General features: G+C 36.2%; 1 protein-coding gene across 3 annotated transcripts in view; it reads left to right on the top strand.

The window, feature by feature from the left end:
• Positions 1 to 17,290, top strand: part of LOC101896152 (glycerol kinase) — a 38,863-nt gene extending 21,573 nt beyond the window's left edge. The window contains exons 1-3 of one of the 3 annotated variants that reach the window (XM_011298055.3): positions 6,040 to 6,150; positions 11,257 to 11,982; positions 13,085 to 17,290. In XM_011298055.3, coding sequence (XP_011296357.1) covers positions 11,346 to 11,982; positions 13,085 to 14,190 — 1,743 coding nt within the window. In that variant the 5' untranslated portion in view covers positions 6,040 to 6,150; positions 11,257 to 11,345 and the 3' untranslated portion in view covers positions 14,191 to 17,290. Of the gene's footprint in view, positions 1 to 6,039; positions 6,151 to 6,272; positions 6,338 to 11,256; positions 11,983 to 13,084 lie in introns of those variants that run through there. The other 2 variants (XM_011298053.3, XM_011298054.3) reach the window with 2 other exon arrangements.
• The last annotated feature ends 1,003 nt before the right edge of the window (positions 17,291 to 18,293 follow it).

The following is an 18,293-nucleotide window of genomic DNA, read 5'->3' on the forward strand; positions in this document are numbered from 1 at the left end:
GGCACATCTCAATATTTCCATCAACACAAGATCTGTTATAAATATGGTAGAGATCGGACCATTTCCTCTGGTACATCGCCCACAAAGGGTCAAAGTTTTGAATAATCAAAATCCGAAATAAGCACCCGTTTCTCTTCATATTTCATACATCCTATTATTTTTACTAACAGAAAATCTTCTGTGAAGATGGAACGTATCGGTCCACTCCTTCTAGTACCTCCCCCACAAAGGGTCAAAATTTTAAATATCCATGAAGCTCATAAAACGCGAAGTTAACATCCGATTCCATTCAGATTTGGTACATCTCATTTTTTCCATCAACACAAGATCTGTTGTAAAGGTGGTAGAGGTCGGACCATTCCTTCTGGTACTTCCCCCACAAAGGGTCAAAATTTTGAATGTCCGTATTCGAAATTAACATCCGATTTCATTCAGACTTGGCACATCCCAATATTTCCATTAAACCAAGATCTATTTTAAAGATAGTAGACCATTCCTTCTGGTACCTCCCCCACAAAGGATCAAAGTTTTGAATTTCCATGAAGCTCATAAAACGCGAAATTAACATCCGATTTCATTCAGACTTGGTACATCTCAGTATTTCCTTCAACACAAGATCTGTTGTAAAGATGGTAGAGATCGGACCATTCCCCACAAAGGGTCAAAGTTTTGAATAACCAAAACGAATATAAAATCCGAAATAAGCACCCGTTTCTCCTCATATTTCACACATCCCATTATTTTAACTAAAACAAGATCTGCTGTGAAGATGGTAGAGATCGGACCAATAGAGATCAGTCCAAACCTATTTGTATTTATATCATATTTATTTAGGCCCGATACGTAGATTCCTTCGGAACCTACTCCATAGAGGGTCAACAGTTTGAATAATCATAACAGAACTCAAAATATATTTAAATAATCGAAAATTGACTGAGCGTATACATCTGTCCTCAAAACCGTCTGATACTGTTTAGCTATTTTCTTCTTTAAATATCTGCAATTAAAATGATACTAAAAACCCCGAAATGTCAATATTTAAGGAGTTATGAGCATATTTCATCGCGAAGACCGATTCCCTTCGAATTATAGACACTGGATCTAATATTGAAGATGAATAAATGTTCATTGTTCATTGCCCTCGCATAATGGTCTCAAATTTGTCATTCTTATCAGTTCCACAAATAGTTTATGTTAATTCAAAATTTAATACCATTATTATTTATACCACCAAATCTCCTCGAATGCTGAAATTTTCACAATTGATTGAGAGCGGAATGCCTCTCAATTGCAGAGGGGGCATCCTTATCAAATATTCTTCAACATTTTTGCGCCTTACTTTTTTTAAATTTTAACACTCTGAACACATAATTTGTCATTGTTGCCAAATCCATCAAACCCTGGGGCCGGCGTGTGAATGAAAGCACTTGATACCCAGAAAGATAGTGACTGATGACTGATGTTGTGACTTCATCGTCATCATCATCATCCTCACCACTGGAACTTCATACAGTTCAAGCACAAGGTCTGTTATCAGTCAGACACCCAGTCAGTCAGTTGGTCACTCAGCCAGTGAAAGTAAAAAAAAATCGGTGGTCAGTAAGCAACCAAAAGGAGAATTTTGGAAAATAATCGAAACAAAAACTATGTGGTATTATCTGTTATTTAGGGACAAACATTCTCATATATGTATGTGTATGTATATGTATGGGTGTGTTTGTGTTTGTGAACATATCAATTTACTTGTTCGATAACAATGTTCTTTTTTTTATCACTCACCGAACGATGTTTCATTAGTTGTTGATAATGCTGTTGTTTCTGTAGTTTTTTTTTGTTCACTATTATTAAATATCAATATGATCAATGTCCAAGAAAAAAAAAGAATTTTACAGTGGGGCACAAGGGATGGAGGGTTACGACCCACACAAATATGGGCGATAAGGGAAAGTAATGAGGGTTTTTGGGGGGTTCTCTGTATATAGGAGGTCATTCAAAAAACCTTCCATACATATATTCCAATTTTCGCCCTCCATATTTTTGACATTCCATTAGAAAGAGCTTGAAATAATATACTATATATATATATTCATGATCAGCGTAAAAATTATATCGATTTAGCCAAGTTCGCATTTATATCTGTGCCACTGCCTACATAATAATGGAGTTCGGATTTTTAAGGCTATAATTTTGTAATGTTTCATATCCATTGATATTCCAAAGATGTGTGGGAAAAATGGAATAAATCGGGCCACTTTTAGGCGCAGCTCCCATAATCCGGTACATCCTGTTTTTTTTTGGCATTTTTAAGGTTTTCGGGCTATTTGGTATTGCAAATTGAATAAATCTGTCGACGTTTATGCCCATATCCTATAAACCGGAACTCACTAATCGATACCTCCTCGTTTTTTTTTTTTTTGGTATTTTGAAAGTTTCGGCCTTAAATTCCCACAAAATCCGCAGAAAATTGATATTATGGCTTCTTAGATATTAGAATGTGTATATCCCGATGTAATTTGATATTTTAGCTTATTGAATGTACTTCAAATCCTTGCATAAAATATTCAATGTGAGTCTACTTTTTGGTATAGCCTACAGATACATCCGAATTTCGGTATTTTAAATTTCCTCGCAATTCAACTGAATTTTGATGTTTCGGGTTCTTTGTAGTTTTCAGACAATTAAACTTTCAAAGTTTAAGGGGTATTGAGGGTGGTCGATCTGGTCATAAGTTAAGTTTTCACAAGGTGGAGGATATAAAAGGTCGAAATTAACGTAATTTTGCTAGTTCTATAATTACATGACCTTTAGAAAAAAGTTTTCTGTAGATAGACGAAGATGGAATAAACCGGAACCCGTTAACCGATACCTCCCCGTTTTTTTTTTGGTATTTTGAAAGTTTCGGCCTTAAACTCCCACAAAATCCGCTGTAATTTCAAATGTTGGTCTCTTTGAATGTATTTTAAATTCTTGCACAAAAAATTCAATGTGGGATTACTTTTTGGTATAGCCTCCAGCTACCTCCGAATTTCGGTATTTTAAATTTCCTAGCAATTCAGCTGAAATATGATATTTCGGGTTCTTTGTGGGTAGATAAACTTCTCTCAAAAATATTAAATGTGGGTATAGTTTATAGAGGTATCCTGTACATAGAAGCTTTTCAGAGGTATATTGACAGGATTCCTTTTGAAGATAAAAGAGATGCTTTTGAAGATAAAAGAGATACTTTTGAAGATAAACGAGGTTTATGAGCTCTCTGGGGAAACAAGTTCTTAGTTGGTCTGCCTAAGAAAGACTGCATTTAATCTTTTGAAAAAAAACAAGGATTTTTATAGGACTTTTTTATATATACTAGCCTTTACAGGTCCTAGATTCCTAAAAAGTTACTTTAGCATCCTTATGGAAGGCTCGTCAGAGTCTTCAATGAAAAAAATATAAATGTCGGGATGGAAATGTTCTCCAGTAGAGAAAAAACCTTGAACCGTCTTCAATGCATATAAGACCCTTCAGAGATCGTTTTTGGTAAAAGACAACCTTTGAGAGATCCCCCATTGAGATAAGACTTTACAGCGATCTTCTACAATTAGAATCTTTTCAGAGCTTCTTTAGATAGATGAACCCTAATGGGTCTTATATGTGTTTTTTTTTACAGATTTACTATGACTAGAACCTTCTTACAGGTTATATCTAGCAAGAAGTCATTTGACAGGTAACCTATGGCTGGAAGACATTTTGCAGGTCTTCCGCAGTTAGGTCTTCTGTACCTGAAAATTTTTTACAGCTCTTCTCTATCTAGGAGATATTTTACAACTCTTCTAGAGCCAGAAGACCTTTTAAAGTTCTCGGTCTTCCGTGGTTAATAGATGTTATAGCGGGTCTTCTGTAGCAAGAAACCCCTTTAACATACACAGTCTTATCCTATGTGGCCATAGGCTATGTTACAGGTCTTCTTTGACCTTTTATGTCTGGAAGATCTTTCAGAGGCCTCCTGTGTCTAAAAGGCCTTTCAGTAGGTCTTCAGAGGACTCTTCTAAAAAGATTTTTCTGAGTCATTTCACATAAAGAAAGAGCAGGAACTCCTCTAGAAAAAGAAAACTTTCAGGAAATCTTCAGGAGAAATTTTAAGTCTTCTAAAAAAAAGAAATATATGTAATTCCTTTGAGAGGCCTTAAATATGTAACAGACCTCCGGATATGCTACATGGTCCTCTATAAGTAGAAAAAATTTCTCTTCACAAAATGTCTTGTAATTATCAGATCTTCATAAGGGTTGCTTAAAGAAGACCATATATTTTATTCTTTCTAGGAGACCCTTCCGAGGTCTGCCTAAATAAACGAACCTTCTAGTGAACTTCTAGAAATGAAATATCTTTAAGTGGTCTTCTCTAAAAAAAGTACATCTAGAGGCATTCAGAGGTCTGTTAAAAAAGGGATATTTCCTAGGTTTTCTGAAAAGAAGACCAACTGTAGGTCTTCTATAAGCGAACACATTTTAGAAGAAATCGAGCATTTTTTCTATGCCACTCTAATGCGTTGTGGGAGTAAAATGAGTTCAAAATTTTTCTGAGTCTTTTCTCACAAAGAAAGAACAGGAAATCTTCTAGGAAAAGAAAACATTCAGGAATCTTCAGGAGAAATTTGAAGTCTTCTAGAAAAAAATGAAATATATAATTCCTTTGGGAGGCCTTAAATATGTGACAGACCTCCGGATGTGCTGCATGGTCCTCTATCAGTAGAAAATAGTTCACCTTTTAAAGGTCTTCTAATTAGGAGATCTTCATAAGGGTTCCTTAAAGAAGACCATATTTTTTTCTTTCTAGGAGACCCTTCCGAAGTCTACCTCAATAAACGAAGATTCTCGTGAACTTCTAGAAATAAAATATCTTTAAGTGGTCTTCTCTAAAAATAAGTACATCTAGAGGTCTTTTTCCATAGAGTTTCAACAACACAAAATAGCATTCAGAGGTCTTTTAAAAAAGAGATATTTCCTAGGTTTTCTGAAAAGGAGACCAACTGTAGATCTTCTATTAGCGAACACATTATAGAAGAAATCGAGCATTTTTTCTATGCCACTCTAATAAGGCCGAGCATGCTTTGCGCGTTTCATGTGTGAGTAAAATGAGCTCAAAATGCGCGAGACTTTCCGACTTTCCGAAAATACATTCTTTATGTAGAGATATTTTACAGTCCTAGTATCATTTCAGGGATATTCCTCTGTTGGAAGACTTTTTACAGATATTTTGTGGCTTCCGAAATGCTCACTCAAATTCGAGTAGAGAGTAAAACTTTCGAATCCGAATGATAGTACTACTGCGAGTAAAAACGAGGAAACCTAGCATACACTCGTTTGTTATGCAGTATGTTTTGAGCTTTTGTGAGTGTGAGTAAAATACGCTCCAATCGAGCAGATTTTACTGAACCAGTCCCTTACATTTACCGTTTCTCGATTTCACTCTCAGAGTTACTCTTACTCTGAGAGTGAAATAGGACTTCCACTTTAACATTTCAAACAGAGTTAACTCGTAAGCTTTCCCACATAAAACAAACTAGTGGAAGGTAAACTCGTAATCTTTGAGCACTCTTCCATAGTCTTCCATAGTCCGTAGATCTCGATCTTTTGAAGATCACTGTCCAACCTCTGGCTTCTATACATTAACCCCTATTACTTACAAAACTAAATCAATATGTACACACACACAATACGCTTCTGATAGAGGGCTCGTTTCCGAAACGGCGGCGAACAAACACAGTCTCTCTCTCTCCCTACGCAGAAGCCACTTATTGATGGTCGGCCTGATAACATAGTTGTATGTATATGTGGGTATATGGCGGTGGTCATATTTGTCGATTGCCGATACAAGCAGACAGCCGGTTTTCGTTGATATTTTTTCGAATTTGAATTATTACTCAATACAAATACATTTTTGAATGCGACCAGAGAGCGAGCGAAACAAAGCTAAAGTCTTGTTTTCCATGCCATTCTTCCTTCCTCGACTCTTTCAATATTGGGTTTTTGAGTAATGCTCAGATACTTCGTAACTCTTTGACAAGACAGACGTGTGTATTTCATTTATCGTTACTGAGCGAAAAAAATTGATTTCAATTTCGGAAGTTTCGGAAGTCAATAACGAGTGCGACCACGAAGGCGGTGTGGGTCAGTCAAATTAGTGAAGTTTTGGTTTAATTCATTTGAAACATTGTTATTGGAGACTTTTTTAAAATATTGCATTTTTAATTTGCCAAAAACAAATTGAAAACTGGTTTAAATTTTTGTCTTGCATTTTTTGGTGTTATTTTGAAAAAAAAAAAATCTACCAACAACAACTCCAAGTGAATTCCATGTGAGTCTCTTATCTTTTGGGGCTCAACGTATGCATGTGGGCCGATCTCTCTGTATTTTTTTAATATTCATTTGGCAAAATTCACAAGTGTTTGTCACAAAACATGAAGAGTTAGAGTTTTTTTGTTATTTTGTACTCTACAATTTTCGGTTCTATTGCGTACTTTGTGATTTTAAATTCAACATTCCAATTATATTTATTTTTATCTATGAATAATTGAACTTTGAACAAAAAAAAATTCTATCGCAAAGAAAGTGTTAAATGTTTATGAGGGGGGCTAATTGTTTTCGTACGGGTAATTGATTAATTTCCGAACGGCAGACGTCTAATTACAGTGTTTAAAGTATTATTTTTTTAAGAGATTTCAAATTTGTTTGTGGAATTTGGGTATAGGAGACCTACCATAAGGTAACCCATAACAGGTGTTGTGAAAACAGAATATTTCCCATACGAATCTGATAGATAAAACAGTGTAATTGATATTCCCAGCATGGAAACCAATTTTTCAGACCCTTAACGGTTGCTCTATGGAGGACTCCTCTGAAAATAGAAAACCTCTCGAAGGTATTTTTGAAATAGATGACGTCTTGAATGACTTTTTACAATAAAGGATCACTTAAAGACTCATGAAGAAAATCTTTGGAGGCCTTCTTTATACAAAAGAACCCTGAAAGTTCTTGTAGACGAAGATATCCTTTAAAAGTCATACTTTCAATAGAACAGCACTGAAAGATATTCATCCTTTAAAACGGCTTCTATCGATAGAAAGTATTCGAAACGTCTTTTAGAAACAGAAGAGTTTTCGAAGGTCATAAGACTTCTTTCTTAAAAATCTCTTACAGATCTTACAGAATCTAGAGGATCTTTTGTAAAAATGTTGTAATAATAATAAAAAATAAATGAATAAATTTCAAGGCCTAAAAGCAATATATAATGTTTCGTGGGGAAACGGAGCACTTTTAGAATCAGAAGGCTCTTCTAAATATTTTAGCTGAAAGAAAAACTCCAAAGATCGTCTAGTAATAGGTTTCTATCTTTTCTTCAGCTCTTCATCAAAATAAGAACCCTTAGAGCCCTACTACCCAAATAAGACTTCTCGAAGACATTCTCGTTCTAGAAGAAAACTCGAGGTAAGATAAGACCTCTCCAAAACCTTCTATTAATAGAAAACCTTTCAAAGAAAATCTCCCGAAGATTTTCTAGCAGTAGAAGGCTTTTTAAGCACTCCTAGCAATTGAAGATCTCTCGAGTGCCTTTGAGCAATAATAGGACCCTTTCAAAAGATTTTTACTAATAAAAGTCTTCTAAAAAGACTCTTAAAAGTCGTCTAATCACCTCGATGATCTATTAGTAAGATATTACCTTTAGAAAGTCTACTAGCAATAGAAAACCCCTCCAAAGACTTTAAGCAATATAAGTTCTCTGAAAAGGCTTTTAGGTTTCTCAGAGATCTTCATCAAAGTAAGAACCCTTAGAGCCCTACTACCCAAATAAGACTTCTCGAAGACATTCTCGTTCTAGTAGACAACTCGAGGTAAGATAAGACCTCTCCAGAACCTTCTATTAATAGAAAATCTTTCAAAGAAAATTTCCCGAAGATATCTGGCAGTAGAAGGCTTTTCTAAGCACTCCTAGCAATTGAAGACCTCCGGAGTGCCTTTGAGCAATAAAATAATAATAAAAGTCTTCTAAAAAGACTCTTAAAACTCTAATCACCTCGATAATCTATTAGTAAGATATGACCTTACAAAGTCTACTAGCAATATAAAACTTCTCCAAAGACTTTAAGCAATATAAGTTCTATGAAAAGGGTTTTAGCTATATTATGCCTCTCGAAATTTTTTGCAGCAATAGGAGACCTTTCGATGCTCTCGAGCAATATAAGAATAGCTCTCTAAGATTTCATTCAATGTGCTAACATCTTCAAGCACTTCTAGCAAGAGAAAACCTCTTGAAAGCCTTCTAATCTGTAGACGAACTCTCAGGGTCCACGTGCAATATATGACTCTTTCAGAAAAAAAAAGTCTCGAGAAGGTTTAGAGATTGGTAATTCCTCAAGGGTCTTCAAACAACAGAATATCTATCTTAGATTTTCTTGCAACAAAATGCCTCTCTAAGGTCTTCTGGCAAACGGAGGCCTCTTCTGGCAAATATTACCTCTCGAAGGGCTTTTTGTAATAGAAGATCTCATGGAGACATTCGAACAATAGGAAATCGGAATATCCATCTTAGATTTTCTTGTAACAAAATTCCTTTCTAAGGTTTTCTGGCAAACGAAGGCCGTACAAAAAATTTGCTTTCCGAAGGCTTCTAGAAATAGAAGATCTGAGGGAGACCATCGATCAATAGAAAATCTCTCGAAGCTATATAATAATAGCTCTTTAAACCTTTTTTCAATTGATATCCGATTCAAGTCGTTTTTGCAGCCTACAACTTCGTTCTAGTTTCCCGATGACCTCTCAAGGCCCTCAAGAAATATAAGACCCTTCGAAGTTCTTCTAGAAAATATGGGATCTAGAAGATCTCATGGTGTTAGGACAATCCTACAGATCTTATAGGGATAGGACATTCTTGTACCAACAGAACCCCTTGTGAAGGCCTTCAAGCAATAGAAAACTTCTCAAAGGGCTTCGAAATGAAGGTCTCCTCGTATAAGACGTCCTCTGGGAGTACTGGTTTCTTTCCATATAAAACTCTCGCCGCTTGACGGCCTCCTATCTACTGAAGAAATCTGGAAGGTCTAGTAGTTTAGATTATTTTTCTATAAAGGCGGTGGTCATATTTGTCGATTGCCGATGCAACCACTCAGCGAAGCAAATATGGTCCCACAAAGTCTATAGTTTGGGCCGACGCATCTCTTTTTTCTTGTCGTAGAGTTTTTTCTCTCCTCCATTTATTGAGGAAATCTGGAAGTTCTAGTAGTTAATTTTTTTTTATCTAAAAAGGATCTTTGGAAAGCCTCTTATTTTTAGAAGATTTTCTATTCAGAGAAATATTCTATAAGATACCCTTTCTATAGAAGGCCCTCAACTGTAGAATTTATGCAGAAGATCTCTAGAAGGTCCATTATTTACAGAATTAATCCTATATACAGAAGATCTGTAAAAGTTCTCTTAATTATATCCGGACTCCTATCTTTGTAAGATATTTAAAAGTTCTCCTAACTGTAGTAGATCTTTGAACATTTCTGGAAGAATCTCCTAGAAGAAGAAGAATGAAGACCTTCGAATGTTCTCCTATCTACAAAAAATCTCCAAGTCTTCCAACTAAAGAATATGGCTGGAGATTCTGCTATTTCTTGTAAGATGTCCTTCCTATCTACAAAATATCTTATATCCTTAGAATATTTCTGGGTGGGTTTTTTTTTTATAAAGTCTCAGACAGGATTCTCTGTTTATAGAAGATTTTGGAACATTTCCTATACTTAAAAGTTCTCCGGAAATCCTCTCCCCTGAAGATCCAATATTACTTTTTTATAGTTGTAATACGAAACATTTCTATTGGAGATCTTTGGAAAACCTCAAATTTCAGAATACCTCTGTATGTTGTCATATTTGTAGAGAACTCTGGGAGGTCTTTTATCTATAATCTTTGGGAGTTATCCCATCTATTACGATTTTTATAAATTCTATCTACATAAGCTATCGGGTGAGTCTTTTGTCTGTCGAAGACATGTAGGAGGTCTCCTATCCATTAAATGTATTACACTGGTCTTCCTTCCACATTGCTTTCTGTGAGTTCTCCTATTTGCAGAAGCTCTCGGAAAACACTCACATCTGTGGTAGGTCTCTAAAGGGGCTTCTTAAAGATATTTTATACGAAAAAGGTATCTGAAATCTATTCTACCAATAGAAGACCGTTACAATGTTTGCAATCTATAGAAGACCTGTTTAAGTTTCTCTTTATAAAAAAGGTCTTCACGGAGGGCGGGGGGAGGTGGTCTTCTACATTAAGATCTCTGGGAAATCTCCCAGTTGCGGAAGACATTTAGAAGATATATATGAACGATTTCCAAAAGTCTTCTATCTATATCGTCCTCGAAAAGATCCCTGGATGGTTTTTTGTTTTAAGTGATCTGTTGGAAATCTCCTATCTTTAGATGTATTCAGGGCTTCCTAACTCGAAGGTCTTTCGGTACATACCTTTGAGCGATCTCTATAATGTCTTCTTTCGATTGAGTCTCCTCTAGAAGATGTCTGTATCATTCTCATCTTTTATTTTTAGGTCTTTAGAACGTCTCCTAGCTGCAGAAAACCTATAGAGCCCTCTGGGGGATCTCTGATAAGACTTATATTTTCAGATCTGTAAAATTCGTTCTTGTAGTAATATATATTCTCTGGCAGATACCTTCGAGCTCTGGCAGATACCTTTTTCCTTTCTCTAAAAATGTTTCTATCATACTGGATCCATAGTCGATATACTGGTCCTCTATCGGTTCTATACATCTTGAAAACTTGCCAATGCATTGCTTCTCCCAAAAATGCCATTCAGTGAAAACTTGAAATCCATTTGTATGTGTGTACTTCTAAGTACCCTCTCAGTATTCACCTGTTTTTTTTCTGAGTTATTTAATGGCTCTGCTTGTCTAGACGGTAAAAAAGAAGATGCAACAAAAAACGCTGGAACGAGTTTTTTTTTACCCGCCACAAAAATAAGGGGCTCGTTCAAAGTGAAGTAAACAAAAATAAAAGCAAAACGAAAAAAAAAAATTGTGAAAAAATAAAAACAAAACAAACAAGCTTAAAACAAAACTGCCGACAAAAACAAAGCAACGGAAAAAAACACGCGCATTAATTTTAAGGTCAAATATTACCTTAGGCCATAAGTTGTGACGACTTAGCTTTTAATGATCTGCACGAAAAAAAAAAAGAAAAAAAGACAAATATCCTAACCCCTTTCCTACCATTTTCCCATTTTAGAGACGACAGCAACGTCAACGCCGACGCACTATAACAACATCGACAATTTAGTATACGACGCTAAAGATTTAGAGGACATCAACGACGACATGACTGAAGGTAAAAACATACCCACCACCCCCGGCTCCAGTGCCGAGGTGCCCTTTCGCCGCATGGGCGATTTTCGTAAAACATCACTGAGCATCAACCGGCTGGTGGGTGTCATCGATGAGGGCACCAATGTGGTAAGTTTCTCGATTTACACCACACCGGAATTCAAAGAAATCGCCGCTCATCGCATAGAGAAACAAATGATCAGCGTCAAAGATGGCTGGTTCGAACAGGATCCGGTGGCCATTATCAATAACATTTATCGTTGTGCCGAAGTGGCGGTTAGTAAACTGCCTGCCTTGGGTTATCGCAAGGAGGACATCTACACGATAGGCATTACAAATCAACGTGAGACGACAGTGGTGTGGGACAGCATGACGGGTAAGCCTCTCTACAATGCCATCGTTTGGAATGACATACGCACCACCAGCACCGTGGATCAGATTTTGGCTAAGGTGCCCGAGCAGAATAAGAATCATTTTAAAAATATAGTCGGTCTACCGATTTCACCGTATTTTTCGGCATTGAAAATACGTTGGCTCAAGGATAATGTACCGGCCGTGAGGAAGGCATGTCGTGAGAAGCGCTGCAAAGCCGGTACCATTGACAGTTGGATTGTGTGGAATTTAACAAAGGGTGAGTACTCAAATTTTTTTAATAATATTTTTAGAGGTCTGGAATATATAGAAGACCTTCTGGATGACTTCTATTGATACAAGATTCTCTAGAGGTTTCAATAGATGCAAGATCTTCTATAGACAGAAGACCCCCTAGAGGTCTTCTATAATTAGAAGACCCACTAGAGTTCTTCTATAGATTCTCCAGGAGTCTTCTACAGACAGACAGCCCTCTAAAGATGACCCTCTATAGATTTTCTCTAGATAGAAGAGCCTCTAGAGGTCTTCTATAGATAGAAGAGCCTCTAGAGGTCTTCTATAGATAGAAGAGCCTCTAGAGGTCTTCTATAGATAGAAGAGCCTCTAGAGGTCTTCTATAGAAAGAAGAGCCTCTAGAGGTCTTCTATAGACAGAAGACCCTATAAGAGACCTATCGATAGAAGATCCTCTAGAAGTCTTATATAGATATAAAAACCTCTATAGGTCTTCTACGGTCAGAAGACCCTCTAGAAATCTTCTATGGACAGAATACCCTCTAAAGGCCTTCTATTGTCAGGAGACGCTCTAGAAGTCTTCTATGTACAGAATACCCTCTAGAGGTCTTTTATGGACAGAATACCCTCTAAAGGTCTTCTATTGTCAGAAGGCGTTCTAGAAGTATTCTATGGACAGAATGCCCTCTAGAGGTCTTTTATCGACAGAAGAACCTCTAGAGGTCTTCTATAGACAGAAGACCCTCTAGAGGTCTTCTATTGGCAGAAGACCCTCTAGGGGTCTTCTATAGACAGAAGAGCCTCTATAGGTCTTCTATAGATAGAAAAACCTCTAGAGGTCTTCTATAGATTAAAGATCCTCTAGAGGTCTTCTATAGTTAGAAAATCTTCTATGAACAGAATACCCTCTAGAGGTCTTCTATGGACAGAACCTCTAGAGGTTCTCTATAGACGGAAGATCCTTTGAAGTTCTTTTCTAAATAGAAGACCCCTTAGAGATCTTCTATATATAAAAGACCCCTTAGAGCTCTTCTATACACAGAAGTTCATTTCTATACGACGTCAGGTTACCTCTTAAAATCATCTCCCTCAAAATATTTTTACTAAAATCTCTCAATTTTTCCCCAGGTTCCCTGCACATAACAGATGTTACAAACGCTTCCCGGACCCTACTTATGAACATTGAAAGTCTGGAATGGGATCCGATGATGTTGAAAACTTTCTCCATACATGTTGATATGCTGCCCGAAATTCGAAGCTGTTCCGAAATCTATGGTAAAATTTGTGATGAACGATCCGTACTGAATGGCATGCCCATTAGTGGTATTCTGGGCAACCAACAAGCCTCGCTGCTGGGACAGATGTGCATTAAACCGGGACAAACGAAAAATACCTATCGTTCCGGTTGTTTCTTGCTCTGCAATACGGGTACAACCCATGTCATCTCTTCGCGTGGTCTACTCACCACAGTTGCCTATAAATTGGGACCAAATTCACCGCCCATTTATGCTCTGGAGGGAGCAGTGGCAGTGGCGGGTCATGCCTTGGAATGGTTGCAGAATAAAGTGCGCATAATGCCCAATGCCTCCGATGCAGAGAAATATGCCGAGGCAGTACAGACCACGGGTGATGTGTATTTTGTACCCGCCTTTACCGGTCTCTATGCCCCCTATTGGCGCAAGGATGCCCGTGGTATGCTCATAGGTTTGACACAATTCTCCACCAAACATCATGTGGTGAGAGCCGCCCTGGAGGCCATCTGTTTTCAGTCGCGTGACATTTTGGAATGTATGTACAAGGAGGGTGGTTTCAAGTTCAATAAGCTCCATGCCGATGGTGCTTTGTCGTCGAACAATTTGCTAATGCAATTACAGGCCGATACGGCCGGTGTCCCAGTCTTCCGTTCCCAGCTGCTGGATTCAACGGCATTTGGTGCGGCCATGTGTGCTGCCCAGGCCGAAGGTGTGGAGCTGTGTAAATTTGATCCTGAAAAGAGACACTATGACAACATTTACTATGACACCTTCCTGCCGACGAGTACCGAGGAGGAACGCAAGCATCGTTATGGCAAATGGAAAAAGGCTGTGGAGCGCAGTTTCGATTGGGTGGATCGTGGCCAAGCTAAGACCATGACAGAGGAACGTTATCGCATGCTCTCGTCGGTGCCTGGAAGTTTGTTTATTATCACCACATTTGCAATGCTGGCCCATTCACTGCGTAATGTCAAGGCTTAAAGACGAGAGGTGGTAAATGTGCTCCTCACTTACATAAAATGAGAAATACAATCGATAGACAATCAGACTTATAGAAGAGATTGAGTGGAAGTGCTAGAAAATGAAAAGGGATTGAAAATGTCATCTATAAATTCATGAACCAGATTTTCTTAGACAGATAATTAAGAAAATGAGAAAGAGTTCCAAAAAGTGCCGAATTATTTTGGAAAGGTCACCTGTAGATAGATAGGCATAGATTTTAAAGAAAAGGATATGGTATCATAATTACAAAATGTCTTCATTGGTTAGAAATTGTCAAAAGAAAAATTAGACCTTCATAGGGCCACCTGCGGATAGAAAGACATCAAGAAGTCAAAAAAAAGCTTTCGAAAAGTCTTTTGATAGAAGGTCTTATGACAGTATCAGATTTTCAAAAGTTTCCTAATAGGATATAATATATTCTAAAGACGTTCTATAGAATTAAGAAAAACAAAACAGGACTGGAGCATTGTCAGACCACTATTCGAAATGTGTTTTTTCTGACACAGATTTTCAAGGACAGTCAGATATTTAAGGAAATAGAAAAGAGTTGTGGCTGAATTTTAAATCTATTTTAGAGCAATTTTGAAAATGTATTCTTTTATTGTAAGGTTTATCTCAGGATCTTCTAGCCATATATGACCTCTGGATGGTCTTTTGTTCATAGAGAATATTTTCACGGGAAAGAAGATCTTATGAAAGTCTTCTCGTCTTGAAGATCTATGAAATGATAAAATTAACACTTTTGAAGGTATTTGGGTCACATATGCCCAAAAAGTTCCTTTGAGATCCATAGAGGTCTTTCGAAGGTCTCAGAAAGTCATTAGAATTTATTCAACCTTTTGAGGGGTCTCCTTGTCATAGACGGCACTTTGATGGCTTTATCACATGGCAAACTTTTCGAAATCTTCTAGTTATAGAAGAGATGTTTAGGTTCTTCAATTTATATAAGGCCAAAGACTACTCCTAATTTAGGAACTTTTGAAAGTCGTTTAGTTATAGAAGACAATTTAAATGTGTTCTAGATAATGAAATCCTATTGGAGCTGTTGTAGTTATAAAAGAAAATTTAATGCCTTTTAGTTATAAATTATCTTTTGCATGTCCCTTTCCCAAAAAGGACCTTATGAAGGTCTCCTTACCATTGAATATCTTTATAAAAGACTCTTTTGCATTAAAGGTCATTGGAAAAGCCTTTAAGCCATGGAAAACATCGTTTCTTGTCATAAAATTTCTCTTGATTGCCATTAGCCACGAAAGACATTTTTAACGCCTTCCATCTTTTGAAAACCCTTTGAAAATTCTACACATGGAATCCCATTTAAAGAAGGAATTTACTCCGATATGGCTAATTTTCTACCAGTTTTTGTATATTTTTCTTGGAAAAGTTAATTTTTTTCCTAGTTGGCCCCCTTGCGAAATAGTTTGCAAAATGCTATTATCCCTCGATAATAGACCCCTATGTAAATAAAGACCTTAGATAAATTCATCTTTAGATAGAGGACTTTAGGCAGGCTTGATCCAAAAAATATCTGGAGGTCTGCTATACCTTCATAGAATTGTCTACAGTCAGAAGCCTATCCAAGGTCTTATGAGAATAGGTTAAAGACCACTTCACCACTTTTTCTATAGACCTAGAAGCTCTTCTAAACGACTTGATCTTCCACGGACTAAGAAATACCTGAAGATCTGCTATACCTCCTTCGAATTTTCTACAGTCATTAGCCTCTCCAAGGTCTTCTGAAAATAGCTTGAAGACCCATATGTGAAGAAAAATTTTCACAAGTTCTTCTATAGAGCTAGAAGCTTTTCGGAATGGCTTGATCTTCCACGGACTAAAAAATTCCTGAAGGTTTGCTATAGAATTTTCTACAATCAGAAGCCTCTCCAAGGTCTTCTGAGAATAGATTAAAGACGCATATGTAAATAAAGACCTTCACAAGTTCTTCTATCGAGCTAGAACCTTTTCTAAATGATTTGATCATCCATGGACTGACAAATTGCCGAATGTTTGCTACAGAATTTTTAGAATTTTATACAATCAGAAATCTCTAAAGGGGTCTTCAAGAGGTCTTTGTAATAGATTTAAAAATCTTCCATTAGAAGGCCTTGGAACGGTCATTCAACACAAGGCATTTTAAAATACTTCTATCTTCAGATGACCTTAGTAAAGCTAAACACTGCTTTAGTAAACCCTCTTTTAGAAAATATATTTTAAAGGTTTTCCATTCCACGTTTTCTAAAAACGACTTTCTGGAGGTCTTCCTTAAAAAAGATTATCAATAGGTTACAATTTTCTACTACCAGAAATCTCTCAAGGCTCCTTTAAGAGGTCTTTCTAATAGATTTGAATATCTTCCATTAGAAGCCCTTAAGACAGTCTCTCATCAAACATTTAAAAAAACTCCATATTTAGCTGACCTTAGTAAAATCAAGCCCTTTATCGGAAAATCCCCAAAAGGAGACCTCCACAAATTTCTCAAGATATCTTCAAGAGGTCTTTTTAATCGATTTGAAAATCTTCCATTAGATGGCCTTAAAACAATCATTCATCAGACATTTTTAAATACTTCTATCTTTAGCTGACCTTAGTAAATTCAAGCCCTCTATCAGAGAATCCTTAAAAGGAGTCTTGCGAAGGTCTTCTATCCATGAATGGCTCCTTCCAACCTCAAATAAGGCATTTTATCTTTAGGAAATGCTTTTTAAAATATTCACGTAGGACCTTCATGAGCTTTTTTTAGTTCATAGAAGACCTTTAGTTTCAAGTCAACGCCAAAATTCTCGAGAACCACAACTTCAATTTCCAGTGCTCAATTCTAAAATGATTTTATAGACCTTAAATTTCATCTAGACTCCTTTTTTATTTTATTCGTGTTTTGTCCTTTTTTCGAAATCATGTAAAAACTGTAGTGTATTTCATATACACAGAGAAAAAGGACTCAAATTCTTAAAGAGAGTAATGTTTGTACTTATAAAGTATTTTCCTTAAATATGTACTATTATTATAAGCTTTAAGATACCCATTAGTAATGTTTTTAATTAATACTGTTTTTATTGAATTTTACCATTTATATTTTTTTTATAAAACTCTGTACAGACGAGACATGTACGGACTTCATTTCAAATTTTATTTTGTAAAATTACCCCCTCTCTTTGACAAGTTATGGTTGTTGTTTATTGATTATTTTGTTTATCTTGTTGCATAAATATTTTTCTTTTAGATTACCACTATTGTAAAGTACTTTACAGCCATATGTGATAAAATGTTTCCCCACCCCCTCTCCTCTCCATAATGTTCCCTTTTTATTGTTTTTATAACAACCACTATTGTAAACCTCTTTTTGTGTTAAGAACCGCAAAATGTATGAAATTAATTTATAGCCATTTAAGAATTATATGCCAACGACTTATAAATTTAACAAATATTTTATAATCAGTAATGTTCTTGTTATTATTATATAAATATTATATAAATATTATACCATCCAAACGAAATTAGTGTAAATATTAGCTATTCATGAATTATACGATTTAGATTAAGAACCAGGAAATTATGTTATGTTTAATTGAAATAAAACGAAAAAAAGCTTTAAAATTCAAAGAAAAAGAATTAGTACTTCATTAATTATTTGAATGTATGAATTATTATTTTTTTTTATTGATAACACTATGTAACACAAAAACAATTATAATCAGAAATTTTCAGTAGATTATGAAAGTAAAGCTAAAAATAGATTACGCATGTATTGGTTTTTTGAGAGTTTACATCGGAAAGTAACCTAAATAGATGCGGCGATTTTTTAAAATCCTACACCACAAGGTTGTCAGTGTATTATGTCTTTGTGCATTTGTTTGTAACAGGCAAAAGGAAACGAGATAGACCCATAGTTCCTTTTGATGATCTGCATAGAATCACATTCTGAGTCGATTTGTTCATGTCCGTCCGTCCATGTGCTTTTGTAATAAGAGTACAGGTTGCATTTATTGCCCGATACAGATGAAATTTTACACAAGTCATTGGTTTAACCCAAGGACGAACCCTATTGAAATTGCAGATAATCGGCCAGAATTTAGATATAGCTC

This window comes from Musca domestica, unplaced genomic scaffold (assembly GCF_030504385.1).
Source record: "Musca domestica strain aabys unplaced genomic scaffold, Musca_domestica.polishedcontigs.V.1.1 38, whole genome shotgun sequence".
In the NCBI taxonomy this organism is placed as follows: Eukaryota; Metazoa; Arthropoda; class Insecta; order Diptera; family Muscidae; genus Musca; species Musca domestica.